The sequence below is a fragment of the Chanodichthys erythropterus genome, chromosome 12 (genome assembly GCF_024489055.1).
Source record: "Chanodichthys erythropterus isolate Z2021 chromosome 12, ASM2448905v1, whole genome shotgun sequence".
Classification (NCBI taxonomy): Eukaryota; Metazoa; Chordata; class Actinopteri; order Cypriniformes; family Xenocyprididae; genus Chanodichthys; species Chanodichthys erythropterus.
The window spans coordinates 45,123,684-45,150,083 of record NC_090232.1 but is presented as its reverse complement, the minus strand read 5'-3'; the positions used below and the strand labels follow the sequence as shown (position 1 = coordinate 45,150,083).

General features: G+C 37.4%; 2 protein-coding genes across 2 annotated transcripts; both read right to left on the bottom strand.

Moving 5' to 3' along the window:
- Nucleotides 1–347: 347 nt before the first annotated feature.
- gprc5bb (G protein-coupled receptor, class C, group 5, member Bb) lies at nucleotides 348–2,454 on the bottom strand. The gene is made up of 3 exons (XM_067405070.1): nucleotides 1,386–2,454; nucleotides 481–587; nucleotides 348–392 (listed from the first exon to the last, which is right to left on the bottom strand). The coding sequence occupies exons 1-3, from the start codon at nucleotides 2,452–2,454 to the stop codon at nucleotides 348–350; spliced, it is 1,221 nt and encodes a 406-aa protein (XP_067261171.1).
- Nucleotides 2,455–15,487: 13,033 nt separating this feature from the next.
- Nucleotides 15,488–25,056, bottom strand: LOC137032383 (lipopolysaccharide-induced tumor necrosis factor-alpha factor homolog). Its single transcript, XM_067404140.1, has 6 exons — nucleotides 24,910–25,056; nucleotides 24,664–24,725; nucleotides 18,258–18,367; nucleotides 18,086–18,172; nucleotides 15,788–15,862; nucleotides 15,488–15,666 (listed from the first exon to the last, which is right to left on the bottom strand). Exons 1-6 carry the CDS (start codon nucleotides 25,054–25,056, stop codon nucleotides 15,521–15,523), a joined length of 627 nt encoding a protein of 208 aa, XP_067260241.1. The 3' UTR covers nucleotides 15,488–15,520.
- Nucleotides 25,057–26,400: the final 1,344 nt, after the last annotated feature.

The window sequence follows — 26,400 nt, the reverse complement described above, 5'->3', positions numbered from 1 at the left end:
GACGCTCCCTCTCTTTTCTCATTCACACATCCCTGTTTATGTAAATTCTGACAGGTCCTCATCAGCACATCATTTGTCTGATTCATTTAATCTAAACAGACATCATCAGAGTGATATCAAATATGTAACGCTTCCCGTATTTTGAATTTAGCACTTAAAAGAGATCATGTGCAAAATTAGCCTGTTCCCATGTTGAAAATGCCCGTTAAATTAAATCAGCTTTAACTTATGTCATTTTATTAGAGGAGCATTTCCCAAATTATTAACATGGAACTTTAATAAAGTGCCTTTTGACCATGTGAAGCCACCCGAAGTAGAAGAGGACATTATTGCCATGGTAACCGCTCTCACCACAGATGCCTCCCTGTGAAGTTTGGAGGGGCGGTTGGGATCTGGAACACAGAGCATGAGGTGAATCGTGAGAGACTGAGACTCATTCAGTATCTAAGCGTATTGTTAATGTATAGTACTGTTACTCACCGGTCCTGCATTCATGAGCAGTGCCATCTCAGTGGGCTGGTAAACATGACTCCGGAATGGCAGAGCAGGCCGGATTAATCCGTTATGATAACCTCCAGCCTGCAGAACTGCAAAAACCACAACAGTGTATATATATATATATATATATATATATATATATATATATATATATATATATATATATATATATATATATATATATATATATATATATATATAAAACAAAGAGAAATAAAAAATAATAGGAAATCTGTACATAATAACACTAATCTGGATACAGAATAAAGCTGAAAGAAAAAAATGAATAATTATTTAAACATATGGTCAATTAAATGATGTTGAACGGCTTTAAAATTGTTGCATATTTCTCCCCAGAAAACACAAACATTCCCCTAATGTTCCCATATGGTTGCCAAACTTGCCTCTTTTTTTGAGAACCAAATAACAATATTCTTGAAATATTCTCTATATCTTTTGTAACCAAAACTAACCTTCCCAGAATGTTGCAGGAAGGTTTTTGCACCAACCTAAATAGAACCTATACAGAACGTTCTCTAATGGTTATTTTTAGTATTTTTATAACCATAAACTAACCTTCCCAGAACGTTGCAGGAAGGTTTTTGCACCAACCTAAATAGAACCTATACAGAACGTTCTCTAATGGTTATTGTTAGTTTTTTTTATAACCATAACCTTCTCAAAACGTAGCAGGAAGGTTTTTGCACCAACATTTTCTGATGGTTATTTTTAGGTTTTTTTATAACCATAAACTAACCTTCCCAGAACGTTACAGGGAGGTTTTTGTACCAACCTAAAGAAAACCTATACAGAACGTTCTCTAATCATTATTTATTACCATAAACTAACCTTACCAAAAAGTTACACATTTTTCTTAATCAACCCACCTGCACTGTGCTCCTCTACAGTGTACGCCTGACTCTCTGTGAACGGAGCTCTGGGATTGGTTGGCCGCTCGTCGTCATGGTAACTTTGTGCCGCAGGGGGCTGAGGGGTGTCGTAGTAGTTCTGCCCAGTGTCTGCGTTCCTCTGACTGGACGGACGCAAACACAGGTGTGTTTCTGGGATAGCGTGAAATAACAACAATACCCAACCCTCAGTCACCAAGGCAACCGCTAATGCCGGCTCATCCCAATCCTTCGCCGCGGTCATGATGCCAGCGTTTCCGTAGAGATAGAGACCGAGCCAGGCGACCCAAAGGAGAAGCGAAGAGAGACATGAGAGGAAAAGCCAGACGGCGTTACACCTCCACTTCATCCTCTTCCTGCTCGACTCCTCTCTGTTGCTCCCTCCGCACAACACGACGGCCAACGACAACACAGTGGCAGCCAGCAACAACACTACAGCATAGCTACACACCAACACAAAGTCTAAAGGTAAGTAATCGCAGGCTGCATGTCCCTCACGGACCACCGTAAGCAGCAGCCACTCTCCAGCGATGATGCCTTGAACCACGGTGAGCGCGAAAGCCAATCCGGCGAGAGAACTCCCCGCTGGGCTCCGCCTCCCTCCGGCCAGCTTCTTCAGTCGCACTCCCTGCACCAGCAGACACGAGAAACACATCGCGAACAGCGCCCCCCACAGCCCACGGCGCACCATGCAGAGCACCTCGCCACGCCCCACCAAGAACACCAGCGATAGGATGAAGAGACCTGCCGTTCCGGCCAGCAGGAGGAGGAGGGGACCAACGCCACATCGCTTCTCCGGTTCTGTTACCGTTTTCAGCTTGGCTAAAAGAATCACGGCCAGAATCAAAGCAGATATGGTCCCACCGCACGCTATGGCCTCCAGCACCACGCCCCATACGGACTCCAGGTCGCACAGAACTCTGTAGGGCAGGTCCACTGTAGCGCCACACCCATGAGGAGGGGGCGGGGCTGTGTGCTTGGGCGGGTCCTCAAGAGCGCAGCAGCCAATCAGAGAGAGAATGAAGATGAGGGTGGGCCTTACAGCCATGGCTGTAAGAAAAAGAACACAGCTGAATGTATATTTCAATTCATTTTGAATCAGGCCACTGAATGAATATGAAGCAATATTGACTTGCAAATTATTAGGCTACAATATTAAAGAAGGGCTGCAATGTTATTTCATGCATTCTGACTTATTTACACTGTTAAAGAGTTGCATTCTCATGCTAAACATGGCCAAAGTTTCAAACACGAGTTGGACGTATGACGGAGTATTTCTATGCCAAATCCACTACGTCCGGTTTCGGTACAGCATTCAGAGAGTTTTTTTCGAGTGTGTCCTGTATGACGTCAAAAGAGAGCGGAATTCCTTGTATAGGCACTTCTCCCTGATAAGCTGCACACACACATCACCCAGAGCGAGAGCAAGATCAAGCACATCAACACGCTTCGTTCGGGATACGGAAGCTGAGAGATTTTTCAACTACGGCTGTGTCCCAATTCAGGGTCTGCACCCTTTGAAGGCTGCATACATCATCGAGGCAGTCTCATTTAAGAAAAATAACCGTTAGATTGCAATGTAAGAAATAAATTACAGTATTTTACACCTCACAATGAATATCAGTCAATTTTATTACGGTTACTTTCTTAAATATGACATCCTTGATGAAGTATTCAGCCTTCAAATGCGACCTCCGGAGTACGCAGCCTCTGAAATGAGACTCAGCTCCTGTAAACAAAGGAGTGTTTTTGGTTGTGAGGGAAAGATTACCCCTTTCAGCCCAAAGATCCAAGTGTCAAGGGAACAGTGGATGAAATTTGTTTTTCCGAGGCAACAACGGAGTTGTGCGTGTATGTTTGTTTGTTCCCAGGATTTCGGTGATGAATACTTTGTAAACAAGTCCTAGTTCGGCGCTGGATTTGCAGATCGCGGGTGGTGAGTAAAGTTGCATCAGATCGGCGCACAAGTGCATATAATGTAAACAACACAAAGGTTTTTGTTTTTAATGGTGTCGTAACTAGCATGCGATCTCTACACAGAAGCTGTGCGCGCTTGTGACTCTTTAGCTCCGCCCACGGCACTGACGGCAGACACGCCTCCAGGATCTCAGGTTTTTTTCGGAAAGACTCAGTTTAGCGCATCTAACTTTTATAAATATGAAAAAACTAAAGACTTTTCGGAGATATGAAGGATGCATTGTTACTCTATATGTTCTCAAGATTAACATGATATTGGCAGAAACTGTGTATTAAACCCTGCCCCCCCTTTAAAGTCTGTAAAAGAAGACAGACTCTTTGCTGTAATTCCATTAGTTATTGGATTGGATTATAGCTAGTGTAATTCTTCACTATAGAATTTGGCTATTAAATAAAATTAAATGAAAATGATGGAGAAAATTAATGGAATTTTACTAAAATAACTCACATTGGTTATTTAGAAATCCATCTTAGGTTCTGTCTACTAATTAACCTTCCATCTCTAAACAGTCATTCAGAAAACAGTGTTAATTTGGAATCAGCAGTCTACCCGAGCTCCCTAGCAACCACATAGCAACGCCACACTAAAAAAAAAACACTCTCATAATACCTTGGCAACAACCTAACAATGCCCTGGCAACCGCTCAGAATGCCTTTTAATTGTGATGGTTTGTTTTGCAAGGTAATCTGTGTGACACTGCATCATCCTGTTTTCTTATTACCATATTAGTTCATTTACCTCGGGCTACTAAATTTTGCAGATGCATTTGCTCATCTTCTGCTTCTGAGTTGTAAAAGCCGAGTGTAAAGATGAGCTTTCACTTGGTCTCGCATCCTCTACCCCTTTTAAACCCCCGACAGTTGCTATGGCAACCAGAGGCGCGCGTGGGCTGGCCTAGATGGAGCTGCACGCAATTTATATAGCCAGAAACACTCGCACGCGCGCGCGCGCACACACAAACAAACACACACTCATGTTCAAACACATACAACTTTAGGGTCATATGTATAGGAGTTACTTAAACACAGCAAAATCACGAGAAACGAAGAATAAATCTGCAGACAAAACAGTTATATAAACACTGACAGATAGGTGTTACTCACCTTACCAGTTCAGGTTGTATTTTAGATAAAGTCTTGAAGCACTAGTCGATGTTTAGCCTGTTTATTAACGCCCTACACACATTCCCACTATCTAAATCTCTCCTTATGGTGTTGTGGGAATAATCCTGAAAAACGCACACTCGCGCGCAGACATTGCAACCGAGCGCCGCGCTTTTTCTTCGTGATCAATAGTTGGAAATCAGTGACAGAATAACCGGAAATTGTGCAGCAGACGGTTTCCCACCTACACACTACATCTGTAAGAGAGCATCCTTCTTTCTTTATTTCTCTTCTTCTTTCTTTCAGCCTCTTTCTGACAGTGTAAAGTCTCCTGTTGCTGCCTCGTCCACAGATCCGCGCGCAGTAGAGGGTGAAATTCACGTCTGACTGAATCTAGAGCGCGCTGGACCGCTGTAGTCCATCCTCACTTGTCACATGCGTCGCTCTCTGAAGGGCTTCATTCGCAGCATTGTGACTGATGCTGATGCAGAGACTATAAATAAACCACAGCAAAACTCTTCAATCATGCTGCTCACACTCTCATGATGAGCCAAAAGCTCAAACTTCTGGCCCAAAGATCTCTGATTAGAGACTGTCACTTACACGGCCAGGTGTGTGTCCACGTGCAATGTCTTGAGGGAGTCTTATGTAATAAAGATCCCTGCGCTTCAGGTCATACGTGTACAGTACTGTAGTGTGTGTGTGATCATCGTGTCTCTTTAAGTAGCCTTCAGATAATCCCGAGCAGTGGTGCAGTGAGCCATCAGAGTATTGGACACATCTCCTCTCCTTTCATTATGTGTAGGTGTTAATTTAGCTAGAATGTTTAGTAACCATCATATTATTTGGGATCTTAGAGGAGACATTTGATCATATTCCTAATATCTAGGAAACCCGAGAGCTTGTAATACCTATGTCATTATACAAATTTGTGTCCTGATATGTCACACACACACACACACACACACACACACACACACACACACACACACACACACACATGCGTCAGCACACTGTAATGCAGGACTCCAGATTAGTACTCGTTGAAGATTAGGTTAAGCTGCATTCAGATGACTTGCTAAACTGCAAGTCAGGAGAACTTGAGAGTTAGTGTTTTAAATAGGGTGGCCATAAAGGATTAGTTCACTTTAAAATGAAAATTACGCCATGATTTACTCACTCTTAAAGGGTTAGTTCACCCAAAAATGAAAATTCTGTCATTTATTACTCACAATCATATTGTTCCACACTCATAAGACCATCGTTCATCTTCAGAACACAAATTAAGATATTTTAGTTGAAATCCGATGGCTCCGTGAGGCCTCCATAGGGAGCAGTGACATTTCCTCTCTCAAGATCCATAAAGGTACTAAAAACATATTTAAATCAGTTCATGTGAGTACAGTGGTTCGATATTAATATTATAAAGCGACGAAAATATTTTTGGTGTGCCAAAAAAAAAACAAAATAGCGACTTATTTAGTGATGGCCGATTTCAAAACAATGCTTCAGGAAGCATCGGAGCATAATGAATCAGCGTATCGAATCATGATTCAGGTCGCGTGTAAAAAACTGCTGAAATCACGTGACTTTGGCGCTCCGAACAGCAGATTCGATACCCTGATTCATTATGCTCCGATGCTTCCTGAAGCAGTGTTTTGAAATCGGCCTATATAATCACTATAAAATTCGTTATTTACCTACTCAACTCAAACTGTTCAACTAAAATATCTTAATTTGTGTTCCGAAGATTAACAAAGGACTTACGGGTGTGAAACAACATTAGCGTGAGTAATAAATGACAGAATTTTCATTTTTGGGTGAACTAATCCTTTAAGCCATCCTAGGTGTATATGACTTTCTTCTTTCTGATGAACACAATCGGAGTTATAATAAATATCCTGGCACGTCCAAGCTTTATTATGGCAGTGAACTGGACCAACAAGTTTGAAGCTGAAGAAAGTGCCTCCATCCATATCCATCATAAACATACTCCACATGGCTCCGGGGGTTAATAAAGGCCTTCTAAAGCAAAGAGATGTGTTTGTGTAAGAAAAATATCCATATTAGAAAAGTTATAAAGTAAAACATCTACCTTCCGCCAGCATATCCCCTCCTTTTCGAACCGCCCCTTCTAAGTGGGATTCGAACCCAGGTCTACGCCATAGGAGTCAGACACTCTAACAAAGAGGCTAACGACCGCGGTCTCTAGTGTCATTCCCTAGAACGTCTCTTGAGATCAGAGGAGTGAGGTTTACGTGCACAGCTCTTTCTATCTGGCCTCCATTACACCAGACTGCCTTCAACTTACAAAAAAAGCTTTCGTAAGTTGAATAATGAAGGCGTAGGACGTAGTGTAAGCATTTTGAACTGCAAGAGGTGTTACACTTTTTCCATAAGTTGAATACGGAAGGTTTTTCTGGCGGAAGCTAGATATTTTACCTTATAACTTGTTAAATATGGATATTTTTCTTATACAAATATATCATCTCTTGCAAGTTCACTATTTCTCTCGAAATGTTTAACAAACGTTCTTTCAGTAACATTAATAGAATCTTCAGTGTTATCTCTTCTCAGAACGTAAGCACAACACATTTACACATCATGTTTTTTAAATGTTCAGAGAACATTCCTGTCAGCATACAGAAGGAGGCAACACAGGGAACTTAATCGAACAGATATTTATTTGCAGGATGCAGACAGCAGGAGAAATGGGTGAGTGTTCATTCAATGGCAAGTTAAGCAGACTTAGCTCCAATAGTAATTGTCTCTCTGTCGTTGCAGGTGCAGGAATGGCTTGAGGCTTTACAGAAGATGGCAGATGATGAAGGCTGAATGGAGACGACAACAGGAGTCCAAACAGGTAAGGAGCTAAGGTGAGTATGAAGGGTCTGGTGTTATTAATGGCGCTGATTCTGTGACTATTCTAAAGTAACATCCCCATAATGTTTGCAAAAACTATTATTTCATACCGTCTCAGTTACTCAAATGAAACTCTCATGTCAGGTCAAGTCAAGCTTTAGTGCTGTCATTCTCCTGCACAGTGGAAAATGGAGTCTAGAATCACAGTAAGAGGACGAAGCCCTGAGGCGCTGAATGTACACTGTTGAATCAGAGCAGTCCTCTGCACACATGCTAGTCATTTTTGATAACTAACTATAATGTTATGAGACTAAAGGTAAAAAATAAATGTTATTGGTTTTCCATTGTAACAGTGCTGTGGCTGTGGTAAAGCGCACTGCAAATGGAATAGAAAACAAAACAGTTTTTAATAAATACAAAGTTCTGGCATGAAACTCTCTAATAGGTCCTTTAACACACCTGCTAATTATCACATCAATATCTATAGGTCACAGATGATTGGTTCCTGCTGTATTAGTAGCCAATGAGCTGCGTGCTTAATAAAGTTAGCATTGTTTAGTAGCGCAGCGTGCTTCAGAAACCCTCCACCTTCCCCAGTTCCACCTGTATAGATCTGCTACAGTTATTTATGTACGCTATATTGTGCAGCAGCAGCATGTCTTACTTGCTCGCAGCAGTGGGTTGTGTATGTATTGGCAGTAGCAAGTCCTGTACTTGCTCTGCAGCAGCAGCAGCAGCAATAATCAACAGCAGCAGCGTAGCAGATCTATTCCGAGACTAAAAAATATCTACATTGTCATATCCATTACCATACCAAACACTACGAGAGTTGTCATGACAGAAATCCAAAACAGAAAGCTCAGGAGATCGTTGGAGACATTGAATAAACAACCACATTTAACAAAGACGTTTACAATACCAGACAATGAACTAAGGAAAACTCAAGGCTTAAATACATGTTGAGTAATCAGGGAGAACAGAAACTAAAAACAGTAACTAAGGAAAACGGGAACACAGAAACTAAACAGAAACAAAGCATACATGTTACAACCATTTTATTAATGGGTTAGTTCGCCCAAAAATGAAAATGCTGCCATCATTTACTCACCCTCATGTCATTCCAAACCCATAAGACTTTCCTTCATCTTCAGAACAATGAAGATATTTTTATTGAAATTTAAGACATTTCATTGCTTCACGTGTGAGAACATGTGAGGGCCATTCTCTTGTGTTAAAGCAGAATGTTTGATCTTCTGCAAGAACCAATGAGGTTCATTCTCGTGTTACGCAGTACATTTGAGCTTCTGCAAGAACCAATGAGGTTCATTCTCGTGTTACGCAGTACATTTGAGCTTCTGCAAGAACCAATGAGGTTTGTTCTTGCGCATCAAGCAAGTTCAGCTGACCTTTTGTTTATGATCGCTGATAGATGTTAATGTTTTTATATGTGAATAAAGGCCTAAATTCATCATAAAAAGCAATCATGTTTCTTCAGAAAATTTGGACTTTACAACTCGATTCATATGGATTACAATCTCTGTTTGATCTTTTTGAAGCGTCAAAATGGTAGTTGCGTAGACTGTCAATGGAGGGACATTAGTTAGAGTAGTCACCCAGTCTATAGCCTTGCAATACACCCAGTAGTCACCCAGTCTATTGGGTGAACTAACCCTTTAATTTCCCCATGAATATTTTTCTCTGGGTGCATTGCAAGGCTGTACCCACCAGATGGACACCAATTTATGAATAGTCTTTATATTTGTCTTTGGTCCACCCAGTATTAAATATTTATATAAAAATAGATATACAAATGAACTTTTTTAAATTGAGGTTGTGTATAGGGAAGTTTCATTTCTTGTTGTTTCACTTATTAGCCACTAGATAGCATCCTAGTGCCTCATTTTTGTTATTAAGTTATCATGTATCTTCAGGCTTCACTTGTGTGTTGTACACCGATCAGGCATAACATTATGAGCACTGAAAGGTGAAGTGAATAACACTGATTATCTCTTCATCACGACACCTGTTAGTGGGTGCAAACACTTTGTCCTCAAAGTTGATGTTACACATCAAGCATATAGTCAGAGATTTAGACTCTGAATGACATCAGTGAATCAGGTCATTACATGATGATAATGTCATCATCAAAACATATTGTGACCAGGTCGTAGTTTCTCTGTCCATAACAAATGTGTTTTACAAACACAAAGTTTGAGCAGCCAAAGAAAAACTTATATTAAAAAAAGTAAAAGGTGAAGAGCCCAACTAAGGCACACAATGATCACCATCATGGTGACTTCAAACTAAACTTTCATTCAAACATTAACATCTAAACATCTGTTCATTCTCAATAAGAACTTTTGTTGATGTGAGACAGAAATCAAATCAAACTGGTTAATAATAAATGTAATAATGTCTAATGGCTGGAAGTCAGTTGTACTTGTTATGTCTCTCTTTATTCTGTTCTTCTTTTTTCTCTTTCCTTCAATGATTCTACTTATTATCATAAGGAATCTTAAATAATGGCCAATCATCACTTAATTAATCACTTAATAATCTCATTACCTTCAACACTGCTTCATTGTTACTTTAAACACCCTGTAGTGTGGACACTGAGGGGTGTTTATTTAACACTCAGGATTTTGCTGTGTATGCTTATAACTTTCAGCTTATCCATTTTTGCTCTGTCTTGGGCTGTTGACCTTTATGTTCTCTTAAATAATTGGCATACACACATTAACAAGAGAAGTGTGAGCACACATAATACAGATTAACCCCATGTTTGTGTTAAATCCAGAAATGAAACAGGTTCAGTTTCAGCCCTATAATGAGCATGATGTTTGTTTAGAGGTTTGTGTGTTCTTATAGTAAAAAATAAACACTCTTGTAATTGGACAGGAAGGCTTGAGAATGAAACTTGATATTTTATTAATAGATGCAGGGACAACAACGTATGTGTCTTTGTGGGTTTGGTGTTTTATTCTGCTGTTCTACAGGAACATCGTGTGACCTGATCTGGGATAATGACATTTCTTTAAAATAGAGTATAAAATTTTTTTTGTAAGTGAAGTACAATAATAGCGAGGGTTGAGCAACCACTGATATATTCGTCCAGGCAGTGAGGACAGGTAATGTTTAGGTAAGGAAACACACTAATGCTTTAAAAAAGAGCTTTTATTACAATTCATTCAGCTTCTTTCTACTTCTAGTGATTGCCTTAAATTTCTCAAGCATGTTTAACTCAAAGTTGTGAGTTGTTAATACAAAAGAGTGTTGGGACACTGATGGACTGTCCGAAATTTAACTGAATTAATTTGAAAAAATTAAACTAAAAAAAATCTACTTAATGAAGTAGTTAAAGGGTTAGTTCACCCAAAAAACATCCCATAATTTAGCATTCCTAAGGTCTCTTTTCAATGGTATTTGTGGTACAATTGAATGCTTAAGCCATCCTAGGTGTATATGACACTATCTTCTTTCAGATGAACACAATCAGAGATATATTTAAAAGTATCCTGGCTCTTCCAGGCTTTATAATGGTAGTGAAGCCCCAAAAAATGCATCAATCCATTATAAATGTAATCCATACAGCTCAGAGGATGGAACAAAACAAAACACTGGTCATGAATTAGACGTTTTAAAAAGAAACATAAATTCAAAGTATTTCTGTGATAGAAGAAAATAAAAATAAAACTCTTTTCATTTAGACACACAGACATCAAGAATCATCCTGTGAATCTCAACAGTTGTGAGAATAATAAAGCATGTTGCAGTGCATTCTGGGAGCCACCAATCAAAATTCATCCATGCCTCCCATCATGCACTGCTGCATGAATAAATGATGAGCTTAATTGTCTTAGTAATTTCCTTTATTCTCACTATTTTACTTTGTTCTGTTCATGTGACCTTTTAGTAGCTTGTTTTCTGATGTTCAGAGTTGATCTGTTGATATGTTGCGTGTCAATTGTTGAGATTCACAGGCTGATTCTTGATGTCTGTGTGTCCCTAAAATATATTATTATTATTATTATTATTATTATTTATTTTTTATTTTTTTTTAATCACAGTGCTGTTATAATCAATAATGTAAATCTAACTCAGAGATTGGGCTCTAAATGAGTTCAGTGATTCAGGTCAAATAATGATTATGTGAAAACATAACTAACACCACCTGATCATCTTTTCTCTTTGTTTATCTGGCTGATATAACTCAGTTACAACAGCCCAAACAAAATCTAATATTAAAAATGATGGTGGCTTAAAAATGGTCTCCTTTGGTTCTGCTTGTTAACATCAGATCACTTTCCTGATACATTTACTGTGTTAAAATCATTGACACAGTGAATGTATCAAAATTAACACAAGTGTTGTCCCAAAACACAAGCACTGATGTGTAAGTGATGTTTTTTGACTGGATTTGACAAAGAGACCATTGCAATTTTGATCTTCATGTTCAGAAGTATCACAGGTGTTTTATTTTGTTGTTGTTTTCCTCTTTCCTTCAATGATTCTGCTTGTTAACAGCAGGTGTTCATAACTACTACTTGATTAATAACTTAATTATCTCATTAACTTCCCTCTTGAATGGTCTTGGTCTCGGTCTTGGAGGGTCTCGGTCTTGACTACACCTCTGGTTAACCTTCCTGAAACATTCACTGTGTTAAAATCATTGACTAAATGAATGTGTCAGAATTAACACAACAAGTGTTGTCCCTAAACTGACACACTGATGTGTAGCGGTTTGTACAGTTATTAATCAATTTATTGGTTATATATATATATATGAATTATAATAAATCATAAAGCTTTATGATCAATTATGACGGATATATCAACCCAAGGGGGGATTAAACATATATTGTGAATTAATTACAACGAATTATAATCAATCACATATATGATTAGTTCTTGTTTAATAATTATTTAGGGAAACTATGTTTGTCCAGCAAACCCTAGCTCCTCCTAGAATATTATAGACAGATTTATTCTTTGGCCACGAGAATAAATTCCTATTGTAGCTTTAAAGCATAAAGTGATCAAAAAACGTTAAAGTGACTTGGTTTTTGGTTGAATGAACAAACAGAACAATCGAGCGTGAATAATGTGTTTAATATATGCAAACTACGACTACAGAGGTTATAAGGCTATACACAGGCTATACACATATATACAAAAGTGAAAGTAGAGGAAAGGAAAGGGAGAAGACAAGCAGCAAAACTTACAAACAGTCCTTGAGGCCAGCACGGAAATCAGTTTCATTAAACGGTCGTACTTGCATTAGTTTGCTTGCCGAGTTTCGGTTTAGCGCTGATGCAGTTCGTTGGTTTCTTCCGTTCCGCGGGAAGGTTTGAACTGAGGACTTGAATGTTAGTTTCGCTGGAAGATGGAGGTCCCGAGAGATGAGCGCGATGGCAGCGCGGTCATCGTAACGTCCGGGAGAGACGCGCGTGAGTGGGCGATGGATGATTCAGGGCAATTGGGAGAACACACAGAAAAATCCTGGTGCTCATATTTTATGACAGACAAGCCGACACACCTTCTTGAGGTGGAATAGCCAATGACATAGGTGCAAAGTTGGCGGGCAAACTTTGTCCTTTGTCTTGTCTTGTAACTTAATTTGCATAATTTATGACTATCAGATCGGATTTCGAGATGGAGTACTTTCTTCACAGTATCATTAAACAAATAGAACAATGCATTTGACAACCATGTAATATACATAGATGAATGAGATTAATCTAAACTTGTCATATAAGAAAAGCATGTAGAAGAAGTTATGGTTTACAGACAAAATTCCATCATTAAAATGAACACTAGCACAAATACAGTCATTTAAACTAAGTCTAAACACTAGGAAGCATATATGCACTGGATATACCTGATGGGTACACTTTGGCACAGTCATATTCTAAGAGTAGCTGTACATACAGTCTCTAAGCATGTTTGTGTGTCTGTGTGTGTGGTGTGTGTGTGTGGAATTTGTCTGGTCAGTCTCTGGGCCCACAAAAGATCCTTTTGAAGTCTCCAAAGTTAGGAAGTTGGAGTTTTCTGTTTAACCTCACGGGTCCACAAACATGGTAAAAGTCGCAGTCAGCCGGAGCCGATTTAGTGATTTAAAAACACAGTTTATCAGGTTAAAAACGTTTTGAAAATTCCAAAGTTTATTGACTACGAACGGATCCATCCAGACGTTACAGATGTGTACGAATTTAACACATCCTTTCTAAGAGTGTAGTGGACATCTTTTCAACATATGACTTTTGTGACAAAGACATTAAAAAGGACGTCTTCTGGACATAACATTGCTTAGTGGGATGGTGGAAACAGGGCCTCAGGGAACCAAGGTTACGTTAGTAAACGAGTACATTTATTTGTTCATTATTCATTATTTAACAACATGTTTGCATGTTCACAGTTCTGTGATGTCAGATAATGGTCACATTTACATGCAGGTAAACAAATAAAATATTAAGTTTTAGTGTTCAATAGTTTTATTTTTATATTTTTTTCAGTAATTATTTCAGTTTAAGTGTACATTTCTATGATTTAATTAGCCTAATCATTAACTCACAATTCCCCTGCAGTTTTTTTTCATTAATCCTAGTTTGGGAAACCCTGGCATAATTTAATGCTTAATGCATTTCATGTTGTTGATAACAAAGAATTGAAAATATTGTCTGTCTATCTATCTATCTATCTATCTATCTATCTATCTATCTATCTATCTATCTATCTATCTATCTATCTATCTATCTATCTATCTATCTATCTATCTATCTATCTATCTATCTATCTATCTATCTATCTATCTATCTATCTATCTATCTATCTATCTATCTATCTATCTGCATCACTATCTATATATATTTGCATAAAGAAGGAAAGAGAAACCCAGATCATGGTGTTATTTTTCTTTGAATTAGGAAGTCCAATAATGTGTGGAAGATGCTGACAGTAAAGTTTTTTCTTTTGGTCATACAGATTTTCTTCGCTTAAGAACAAGCTACATGCGTCTGTACACATAGACGAGGTTTTTGCAGCTTGGACAGGAATGCTCTACGTCCTTGCAGGCATTTACACAGAACGGAATCAAACAACAAGGCCAGATCCTGAACAGGAAAAACAAAAAAATTATATTACATGGTTTCATTGTTAGTGGTTCATCAATACAGTCAGCAACTAATTATCCACAAAAATAAACCAAAGTGCAAAATTAATATGACAGCAGTACAGAGCTTCTGTGTTTACGCCCGAACTCTGGCTCAGTATTGGCCGACGCTGTTCATGTGAGCAGCACGACGCACGTGTGTGATGCTGATGCAGGAGCTGGCCAATAATGAGTAAGTGTTTGGACGTCGAACCTGGAAGATCTGCTCTGCGTTCACTGCATCAACTGTGTAGGAGACTGACAGGGAAGAGGAAAAATTGTTGAATAAAATCTAGGGCTGTGACAATAAATTGTTGAATCGCGAATCGAGAAATGATTCTCAAGTTCAGGATATTTATTGTCATATGTACCAGGTACAAATGAAATTCTTATTTTGTTCCTCCTCACGAGAAGACGGGGTAAAAGGGGAACAAACAATAAAACTACACGCTATCCCAGCATCCAGTCTCTTTTTGAACTTTGTACATTGAAAGAGGCTAAAAGGATCCTAAGTGATCTGTCCCATGTACTTTATTCCAGTTACGAACTTTTACCCTCTGGGAGAAGATGCAGGATCCCACGATGCAAATTGAACCATTTTAAAAACCTGTTTGTGCCTGTATCTATCAAGTTGCTAAATCTAGAGCAGTAACTTTTTTCTTTTCTCTCTTATGAGCGTGTGTTTTTGGATGGATATCTATTGTATGTATTGTGTGTGTACCAGGTGATGTTGGAGCGTTGGAGTCTACTCCAAATTTCCCTACTAGGGACAATAAAGTATATTTCATTTCATTTAATCATAATTTTAGTATAACTTACTGTTATTTTAGATTTTATTTAAATTTAAAATGAATTTAATATTAATTTAATATTTTAAATGCACTAAATTTCAACTTCATTATAAATGTGTAAATACAAATATATTTAAATACATGATATACAAGTTTCAATATATGTCTGAATAAGATTTTTTTTAAAGATAAAATCAAAAGTCTATATGTAAGAATTCGGTGAATGCGTTTCCTTACCCTAAAATGCCAAGACTTCCACAGATGACCCACACCATCAGCCCACTGATGTATGTCGTCTCTGTGACGATCTGCTGCTGGCAGTAAGGACATTTCATCTGCCCAGGAACTTCAGTCAGACGTGGTGGAATAACTACTGTGACTACATATGCAGAAATTGATGAAAGTACATATAATATGATCATAAACCTCCATTATAGTATTCTATACAGGTGCATCATGTGAATGCTGAAACCTTCTAAAGCTGAAGCTTTTCTGCTCACCCTGGGCAGGCGCTGGCTGGAATGTCTGAGTGACGGTGGGCATGACGGGCTGCTGGTTGTAAACTACCGTTGAAGCTGAAAGAGAAAACATACAGACCCAGAAAGCTGTAAATTTCCTTCAAACTTGAGATAAGGGAAATCTTATACTGTAACTTTTGAACTTTTGCTTTTCATTTTATAGTCTTATACTGAAACAGAGAGTCTCATAAAACAAGACATTGACACACACCAACAGCAGGCATATTTGAAGACTGAACTGTTTGAGTTACTGTGGATGAAGTCATAGCAGCTGGTGCTGTAAAACAAGACATGAGGTCAGAATTGATAAGTTCCAAACTGCATTTGGATATTTAGGGCCAAACCCACTAAGGCGCAGGGCCCTATTGTTTTTCTAAGGATTTTTTTTTCAACCATCCAGGGATTTTGGGGGGCCTTAACATGCTCAAAAACTCTTGAAAATTGGCACACACATTGGAATCTGCATCCATTAGGCCTACTGCCCACCGTGCACAGTTGCCCTGAAGCCACCGGGTTGGCAGTGCTACACGACTTGGGCCCGTCATCGCTGCTTGCAGCTATATTCTTCATTGTTTTTTGAGGTCATATCTATGGAAGCCCATTTCCACCACATAAGAAAAAAATCATAGTTTTCTAAATCATAATTATGAGATTTTTACTTTTTTAATGTCATAATTATGCCTTTTTTATATCATAATTTGGACTTTTTTCTCATAATTATGACTTAGTATGACATGGAGCTCAGTGTTGTTCTTTTAAAATGTATTGAAAGTCTAAAACATCCTGGGTGGAGTAACTTTCCATTGACGTTCGAAGTGATGTCAAACAAAACAGGCCACAAGCATTTTTGGAGTTTGTGGCGACTACAGAGACCTTGTTTTTTTACAGTGTGTTCAGGGGACAGGCAGGTAGTGGATAGTGAGGAGATGTTTGCTGTATGTGACAAAAAATGTTTTGGCCAAAAAACGCGTGACATCGCTTAGAGCACCTTTAAAGGAACACCCCACTTTTTTTGAAAATAGGCTCATTTTCCAACTCCCCTAGAGTTAAACAGTTGAGTTTTACCATTTTCGAATCCATTCAGCCGATCTCCGGTTCTGGCGGTACCACTTTTAGCATAGCTTAGCATAATTCATTGAATCTGATTAGACCGTTAGCATCGCGCTTAAAAATGACCAAAGAGTTTTGATATTTTTCCTATTTAAAACTTGACTCTTCTGTAGACCGACAGAAAATGAAAAGTTGCGATTTTCTACTATGGCTAGGAACTATACTCTCATTCAGGCGTAATAATCAGGGAACTTTGCTGCCGTTCCATGGCTGCAGCAGTGCAATGATATTACGCAGCGCCCGTGAGCCCCTGCTTGCACAGGGAACGTGCCTTGCAACCATGGAGACGTTTGTGAGAGACGCTGCGTAATATCATTGCGCCTCGATTGGCTAAATGGATTCGATCGGCTGAATGGATTCGAAAAAGGTAAAACTCAACTGTTTAACTCTAGGGGAGTTGGAAAATGAGTCTATTTTCAAAAAAAGTGGAGTGTTCCTTTAAGGAGCCAAGCACAAAAAAGGCATGATGAGGTATGCAAGCATGGCTGGGAGCAATTAAAGGTATTTTTAGAATATTTTATTCAAAATGGCTGAAAAAATCATAAATGCAATAACTTTTAATATGATTTAATTGCTTATCACTTTTGACCAATAGGTGGCGGTGTTACTAAATTAATATGGTGTGGTCAGTGTGACATGACAATGAGACATACAAAGTTTGGTGTTAACATACCAAAGCATTTCAGAGTTACAGCCTCAGCTTGGCATCATGCCAACTATTTAATTGATGCTGTATTCGAGAATGGTTTGGTCTATCAAAAAGCTTTTAATAAATTTTTGCCAGTATGGTCTGAAGATGATGTGAGCCAATTTTGAGCCAATTAAAGTTCCTCTATCTGTGTGCCAAATTTCACAACGTTACAACATATGGTTCTATGGGCTGCCAATGCATAGACTTCATGAGCAGAAGAAGAAGAAGAACATTAATGGATACAATAGGTTCTCAGCCCCCAATTATAAGTGCATATTTATATCTTAATGCAAACAACATAGTTGGACAGAACAATATGTTATGTTATCATGACTTAGCAGAAGTTATTTTTTTTCCCCCTTCTCTATATTTAGAAAATGGATGCAGTGTTTTGGAATTTCTGTGTTTTTTATACTCATTGTGACATGCAGAAACATTCCAGTTTCCCTCTAAACTACACAGTAAACATCAACTCTTACCCATGCCAGATGGCTGGATCGTTTGTGTTACGCTGGATGCCATGACAGTCATCTGTTGGGGTGGTGGATTGTATGTGGCCACTGGAACTGCAAAAAAAATGATTATTGAAGCACTGTAGTTACCAATGACAAACAGTCTCTGAAATGAATATCAGAGTGAGGGTCTGCTGACTTTGTTGGCTTTGATAGGAAACCTGCGGCATCTGGTAGGGAATGTTGGTCTGGACCAATGGCGGTCCAGGATATGGAGGGGGTAACTGTTCTTTATCCATTATCAACAATCTGTGAATGAGAAAAGCATAAGTGCTTCAAGCTCGTGTTCTAGAGTTCTATATACAACACTGGCAAAGCAACAATAAAATAACAAATAGATAGACTGCTGCCTTTGACATTACAAATCAGGAAATAATGAATAGGTTGGACTGTACAGATTCTTGTGGTGGCATCTTGAGGCGACTGGATCAAAAATACTTTCGAAATCAAACAGGATGGTGTACTTCTGGAGTTCACATCAGTCGTACTGAGATGAACAGGAATGCCAACAGATAGCTTTTGCCACATACTTATTCATAAATGTAATAATCAAAGCAAAGTGATTGATATGTATTTTACCTTACAACAGCAGCACATACGTCTGTTTTTTCCAGATAATTTTAGTTTTTAGTGGACATTAAGTATCAACTTGATCTGCTAATGTGTCACAAGACTTTTTGTATTCATTTTGTACAGTATATCTATTAATCTATATATATATATAGATTATATATCTATAGATCAGTATATCTATAAGTCTCTTTAGCTGGAAAAAGTTAGCCCTGACCCCTGAATCAAAAATGACCCCCAGATTTTTAACACAAGAGTGATTGTTTGACTGAAGATGCCCCCAAAAAGAACTTTATTTGTCAATCTGCGGCTTTGAGCCAAATAGGATAACCTCGGTCTTGTTTTCATTCAACTGAAGAAAATTTCCGTCCATCCATTCTTTAATATCTTTTAAACATGCTAGCAGGGAAGAAACAGACTCACTGTCAGAGTCTAATGGTAAATAGAGCTAGGTATCATCTGCATAGATGTGATAGGAGATCTTATGATGCTCAAAGATTGAGCGCAGTGGAAGCATGTAAAGAGAAAATAAAACTGGTCCCAGAATCGAACCCTGTGGCACTCCACAGGTGATTGGCACTGGGGATGATGAAAATTCTCCAATTTCTACAGATATACTCCTATTTGAAAGATAAGACTCAAACCAATCTAAGGCAGCATCACAGATGCCAATCTCATGATTTAATCTTTTAACAGAATACAGTGGCCCACGGTGGCAAGGCTGCGCTTAAATCCAATCGAACTAGGACTGCACAGTTTCCAGAGTCGACTGATAACAAAATGTAATTTGTCACTCTTAATAGGGCTGACTCAGTAGTGTGTTTAGCCTTAAAAGCAGACTGAAAAGGATCAAAGATGTTGTATGAGATCAAATACAGAGTAAGTTGATTTAAAGGGGACCTATTATGCCCCATTTTACAAGATGTAAAATAAGTCTCTATTGTCTCCAGAGTGTGGATGTGAAGTTTTAGCTCAAAATACACAACAGATTATTTTTTATAGCATGTTAAAATGGCCACTTTTTGTGACTGACCAAAAATGCGCCGTTTCAGTGTGGTCCCTTTAAATGCAAATGAGCTGCTGCGCTGTGCCTAAGAGGGTGGAGCTTTACGAGCTAATTCTCAGGTGACAGGATTCAGTCAGGACGCACTATAATGACAGAAACTGCGAATATTTGCTGCATGGAGATAGGACAGGTATAGTTTAGTTTAATTACAGTTATAAATTATATTGTCTTCTTGTTTTTATCCACTATATTAATACATGCCTGTTGTACCATCTGAATGATGGCCAAAACTATACAGATGAGTTTTATGATGTTTATTGTACTTCAACTTAATAAAACACAGTGCAAGTGTGCATTAAAATGTTATCCATAAACTCTCTCTCTTTCCCTTGCATTTTCATCAACATACATAGTGAAGTACACAGAAACACTGGTTAAAACTAACAGTAAACAAATATATAAAGACCTTACCTTATGCTTTTTCTGGTGTTGCTTAATGGGTCAATATCACTATAGGGTGCCTTTTGGTGTCCTGTATTATGTTATTACTCATTTGCCGTGATAAAAATGACTATAACATGGGTGTTTAATATAAGGCTAAGTTTTTATATTCATAACAAAAGCATTACTTGGCTCTTTAGATACATTTTAGTTTTGTTTAAGAGGATGTTTGTTATTTTGTTACATCCCATGCACTGCTTTTTAAATTTGACAGAGTAAAATTTTTGTTTTCCTATTAATATTTTTTTAAATAAGACATTACTCAATTTGAGTCTAATGATAATTTGGTAATAAAAACAATATTTTATTTAATAAAAAAGAAGAGTTTTTACATGTCCCTTGAAAGGTTGTCCACCCTGTCATTGGGGATTCCATCCTTTTAAGAAAAAGCCATCCCCTTTAGTGACATCAGGACAACAGATTTTTTGTCTCTTCAGTGGCGGGAATTTCAACGGCTGAAGTGAGTAAGTTGGTGACTCTCCAATTGACAAATTTTCTTAGTTTGAGTTTGCATACTTGCTTTGCCAAAGCTTAACATGTCCACCCTGTCGACATAAAATGTACAGGAAGTGATTAGAATACAATGTTTTCAAAATATGGAAATTTAAATATACCAAATGTTATTCAACAACCAGACAAGCTATTTAGCTAATCACAGTTTGATTTTGTAAGCTAATATTTTAATTGAAGCTCAAAATGTCCACCCTGTCGGCCATTTAAGACTCGATAGGGTGGACATAGCATTCATATATTGCAATTTATAGAAATGTAATATTGTAATTTATAGAACCATCTGCTGTAGATAATATTTTGTAATTTATAGATGATTTATTGTTTGTGTTTTTGTTACTGTTTGTGAATGTATATCTAAATTTATTTTCAGAAGTGTTTCTCTCTGTTCATTATAAGGTGTTTACATGAGGTTTTTAGTTAAAGCTGCAGTCCGTAAGTTTTGCCTCATTGTCGCCATCTCTGTTTGAACCCTGAAATTGCTGTTATTTGTGGAATTATCATCTTTACATGGGTTGTGCAAAAAATTGTTAACATCATCTCAGGTAAGTTATGATAACATATTAACCACTCAAAAAAAATTTATGAAATTAGTTTTTGGTAAATAGATAAAATGTCTGTGTTGCAATATGGCAACACTGCGCAATAATGGAATTGCATTATTATAATAGGTTAGATAGCTAGCAAAGGCCAGCTGCAGTCTGTTAAGCTGCAATAATCACAACATTAATGCTAGTGGCATAATGTTGATTAATCGTATGACAAGGACTGCCATGGCATTGTTTGTATTATGGATTAAATCAACATCAGAGATCTGCCATCACAGCCAGTGCTACTGACCCAGACCATCCACTGGCCTACCATTGTGTCTCAAAAAGGCTGGTGCAAGTGGATGTAAGTGTATTGTCAGGGTGAAGTGCACCAAATGTGATGTGTGTCTCACCTCTGAAAAAAAAATGCTTTTTGAACTTTCATACAGAAAAAAGGTGAAGTTTCAAGGATTATGGGGGGTTCATGTTCATAACCTTCCTCTCATAAGATTGCGTAATGTTGAATTTTCATGAACTGCAATGTTGTATGATACATGATGAACAGTATCAGATTTGTTTTTAACTGTCTACATTTGCAATTTAAATAATATTCACGAAAAACGTAATGAAATTCAAAGAATATAAAGCATTATTCAGCAAAATAATAAATTCCATAAATAAAAGCACAAGATGTTGAAAAATAAGTATAAGGTGTTGTTTATATTTACTGCTAAAGCTTATAATAGCACCAATTGATTCAATACAAACAACATTTCTGAGGAAAAATATTAACTATATACACTTACACTTATTTTAAGTTATTTCCACTATTGTACGTTGTTGCCATATGGCAACATATCATAAAGTACCTTAAAATAATATTTTTTTCCAAAAATTTTTTACAGCACTTCAAGTTAAGCCATTCTAAGAAAAGAAAAAGAGTCAAATATTTGTTTTAATAAATTTATCATAATGCGTGCGGTAGAGGGTTAACCAAAAAAAGTTACGGACTGCAGCTTTAAGATGTATTGAATCAATATGAATTAAAGTAAACTAAAATGAATAAATAGAAGTTGAATAAATGTTTCATTGTTATATTTTGTCATGCTTTGTGTGTTATGCTTTATGTGTCCACCCCGTCATGTGCTGGTCCAACCTGTCATCTTGATATTTTAAAATAATATTTTAAATAATAATTCAAACATACCTATATAATCCAGTATGTTCAATAGATAGGTGTGGGGGCAATAACATGCAAACAAAAAACTCAAAATAAGAAAAAATACATGTACAACTTGTTTTTTTTAAAAACACACAATTTGCACAAAATCTTGAGTGTATTTAAAATTTGAAAGCAAACAAATAACCCTGTTTAGGAAAGGGATGTCATACCTTTCAGAAAATATAATTACAGCTTAAGCTGGATCACAAACAGTGGTTGGATTTTTATCATTATAGGGTGGTTGTGTACACACACTGCCAACACAAATTTATGTCCAAACAACATGCAAAAGTGAATTTTGCACAATGGGTCCCCTTCAAAGCCACTTTTTCCAGAACTTCCAGCAAAAAGGTGTCCAGTGTTCATCTCTGTCTAACCATGTTCTCATGAGCCATGACCAGCCAGTTTGATAACATTTTATCTGTCAGGAGTCCATGTTCTGAGCAACAGATGAGTCAGCAGGATATGTGTTTGGAAAAGGCGATAGAATCTAGGTTTGTTCATGCCATGTCAGAAGTACTGTGATTGTAATAATGCTCCAGAACTTGAGCTTTCACTTGTACCACATGACCTCTGTACCATCTGACTGCTACAGATTATTTTTGGCATTGATGGTGTTGACATAGAAATGTTTCCCATGCCCAACCCTGCATTCCAATTCACCTACGTTACTGTGTGAAGAAAAGTACATACTTCTGAGTGTGTAGCAGAAGAGTAGGAAAGCGGGACATACTACATTGCCATAATTGTGTCTTTAATGAACCACTCTGTCACTTAGTTATGTGTGTAATGGATGTAGGCCGGTAAGAGCTGTGCACGTAAACCTGACTCCCCTGATCTCAAGAGGTGCTCTAGCAACTGACGGACTGTGGTCTTTAGCCAGAGCGCCGACTGCCAGTGGACTCAGGTTTGAATCCCGCTTAGAGCCGACTGTTCGAACAGGAGGGGTTACATTCCCATTTTACCCAATAACTGTCACCAGGATGCTTGGCACTCTTGTTTTGTTGTCTTTTTTTTCCTATCACATAGTAATCATAAATTAGATATCATTCGAAAGTTTAAAAACTCAAAATTCATCCTGTGAAAACTGTGATGCAATCGCATATTGCGTTATCATGGAAACTTTTTTGAAAATATTTTTTTGCAGGCTCCTCCCCTAGTGGGCAGGGTTGTGTTTCATATTACAAAAATATTTTAACTATCTTTTTTTCTAATCTTGAAAAGTCAGAAAGCTCTTAAACTCACATATTTGGTGACTGTTTTGTGATAGGTGATATTGTGACAGAAATGTATTAATTTTTTACAGGACAATGCATCAAAAAACTTGTGGGTAAACAAAATCTCATAATAAACTTACATTTTTTTTTGTGATATCAACTCAAAATTTTGAGCACAACTAAGGCTTTAATTTAATGGCAATTTTAGAGTAAAAAATTATTTTGTAAAATATATATTTTGCATAAAATATAAATATTCAGTACAGTACATTTGTTTTACAGTAAACTTATATATGCTTATACTTTTTAGTTTAATTTGTATTTGGTCTATATTCCAAAGCATTGACAAATTACAACCATTTAAGTTTGGATAGTGCATTTTCATGTCTATGCTCAAAATAGAGAGTGCCAGTTTGCGCTGTCAATCATCTTGTGACAGTTAAAACCCTTCACATTTAATTTAATTCTCTCCCATATTGGAGAGAAATGTAGTAGATTTATCTAAGAGACTTAAAACCTTCACGCTTGTTTGAGCTTTTAAAACTGATTCAAACTTAACATGTTAAAAGCTCTTTAAACTCTATCTTTCAACTATTTCACACTTCAAGCTTTTACAATTACTTTAAACTTTCAAGCTTTCTCAAGCCAACATCAGAATTTGTTTTCAAACAGTTACTGACATGCATTAATCACTGCAACAAACTAGTAGACAGATGGCAATGAATAGAAAGTATGGTGACCATTTTAGGCCACTTTTGACATTAACCTGATCTGTTAATAAGTTCAGCCTTCTTAATATTGAACTTAAAACATGGGTCAGAATTTGAAAATCAGGTTTTTATATTGCTATTATATTTATCCTAGAATTTCATATAACAACCTTTATCTTTATCCAAACATCACAAAGTGGCTGTGGAAGAACATAATCAAAAGTAAAGAATATGATCTATTTCAAATTAAAACACCCAAACTTATAATTTGACACATACCTGTGTGTTTGTGCAGTCGATGGAGAGCTGTGGAAATTCTGATGCTCTTCTCTATAAAGACACTTGGACAGATAGAGAGATTATCAGAATAGGCACTGATATGGCAGAAATAAGGGGTGGAGTTGAACACTGATGTTATAACACAATCAGAAGTTTCTCAAGATATCATGCAAAATAAACTGCATTTTTATTTCCTGATTGAATGATCAGAAGGAACATGTTGACAAAAACCTGCATATCCAGTACCAGCACCTCCTCCACCCAGAGGGCAACATTGTGTCGGCTCAGACCCGGCCCACATCTGGCACAAGTGGCATGATGATCTGGCCCACATGTGGGTCGATCTTCTGTTTGCCAGATCTGGGCCACAAGCAGGCCACAGCAATGCCACATGTCAGCCAAGAGCAAAGAAATAAACCTAAACTGGACCTTAACTGAGCTACAAAATCTGTGTACATTAAATATAGAATAATCTCAGCCTTAATAAGCCAGTTAACAAGCAGAATCACAGAAAGAAAGAAGAGAACAGAAAAAGAGACGAGCAGAAACACAAGAACTACATTAAATTAATGTAGATGTAATGTCTTTTATCGTATCTACATTACGATAAAAGACATTAAATCTCTCAAGATCTCAACAGAGGAGGATTAAACAACTCCACAAACAGCATTACCAGCTTCACTTATTACTAACCACATTGACTTTATTTATGTTAGACATCTACAGAAGTTGTTATTGAGAATTAACAGAGGTTTAACTCTAATGTGTTTCATTTGCAGTGATTAGTGTTTCCATTAGCTGGGCTCCTAACTCTTATTATACATTTGTCTTTTCTGCTGTGACAGTGTGTTTGTTAAGCACATTTACAGTAGCAAAGAAAGCTAAAGCAAAATGACATCAGGTGGTGATGATTGTCTGTTGATTGTTTTGTGATCATCATGAAATGGCCTGATGTCATTTGAATCTATCAATTGTGTTGTGCTATTAATATTTACATTTTAAACCCTGTAGTGTTGCTCTTATCCCCAGTTCTAACATTCTGCTAAATAAAAGTTATTAGCCATTAATATTTCAAGTCCATCGTCCTTATTGAAATCAACCCGTGGACAGCTAAACCCCACACCTTACACTAGTATGCCATCTAATGTTGAAGCACACTAAATGTGCAGTCACATTTTCACTCTCCACATTTCTCAGGAAGCTGCTTGGTTTTGAAAGTGACTTGTGTAAGCTGTGTTTCATACACAGCTGCAATACTGACAATGGAAAATGCCCTTGAAATTTCACCTACATTTTGCTAATGTGATTGCACCTTAATGCTTTCAAAATGTGTTTTATGAGAACTCATTCAGCATCTTTCTCCCTCTAGTGGTGGAGCTGCATATAAGCTTTGAGAAAATGTAAAGCCATACATTTCAGAGACATTCAGCTATGTATATAGAGTCCTTTTAGATATTTCACACACATCACAATGACGGTGACCTGCAAACTCTGTTTAATTTAAACTTGAAAACAAACAAACCTGTAGGTTTTTACAACTTTAAAGCAAATATTATGGAAAATTGCTTCAGAAATATTTAAAGTTCTGCACTAACTGTTACTAATTAAATAAGCTTTTGATCAAATATAGCCTTATATATATTTTTTATGATATTTTCATTTTTAATGTATCTGTTGTTATTATCTTTATTATTTTAATTCCTTTTGATGTAAAGCACTTTGAATTACCATTGTGTA

Coding starts and splice junctions, on each gene's coding strand:
- LOC137032383 (XM_067404140.1), bottom strand. CDS start 25,056: ATGTGGCATTGCTGTGGCCTGCTTGTGGCCCAGATCTGGCAAACAGAA. Junction 15,863..18,085: donor GATCCAGCCATCTGGCATGG/GTAAGAGTTGAT, acceptor TTTCTCTTTCAG/CTTCAACGGTAGTTTACAAC. Junction 15,667..15,787: donor CCAGCCAGCGCCTGCCCAGG/GTGAGCAGAAAA, acceptor CTGCATATGTAG/TCACAGTAGTTATTCCACCA.
- gprc5bb (XM_067405070.1), bottom strand. CDS start 2,454: ATGGCTGTAAGGCCCACCCTCATCTTCATTCTCTCTCTGATTGGCTGC. Junction 588..1,385: donor TGTAGAGGAGCACAGTGCAG/GTGGGTTGATTA, acceptor TGGTTTTTGCAG/TTCTGCAGGCTGGAGGTTAT. Junction 393..480: donor TGCTCATGAATGCAGGACCG/GTGAGTAACAGT, acceptor TCTGTGTTCCAG/ATCCCAACCGCCCCTCCAAA.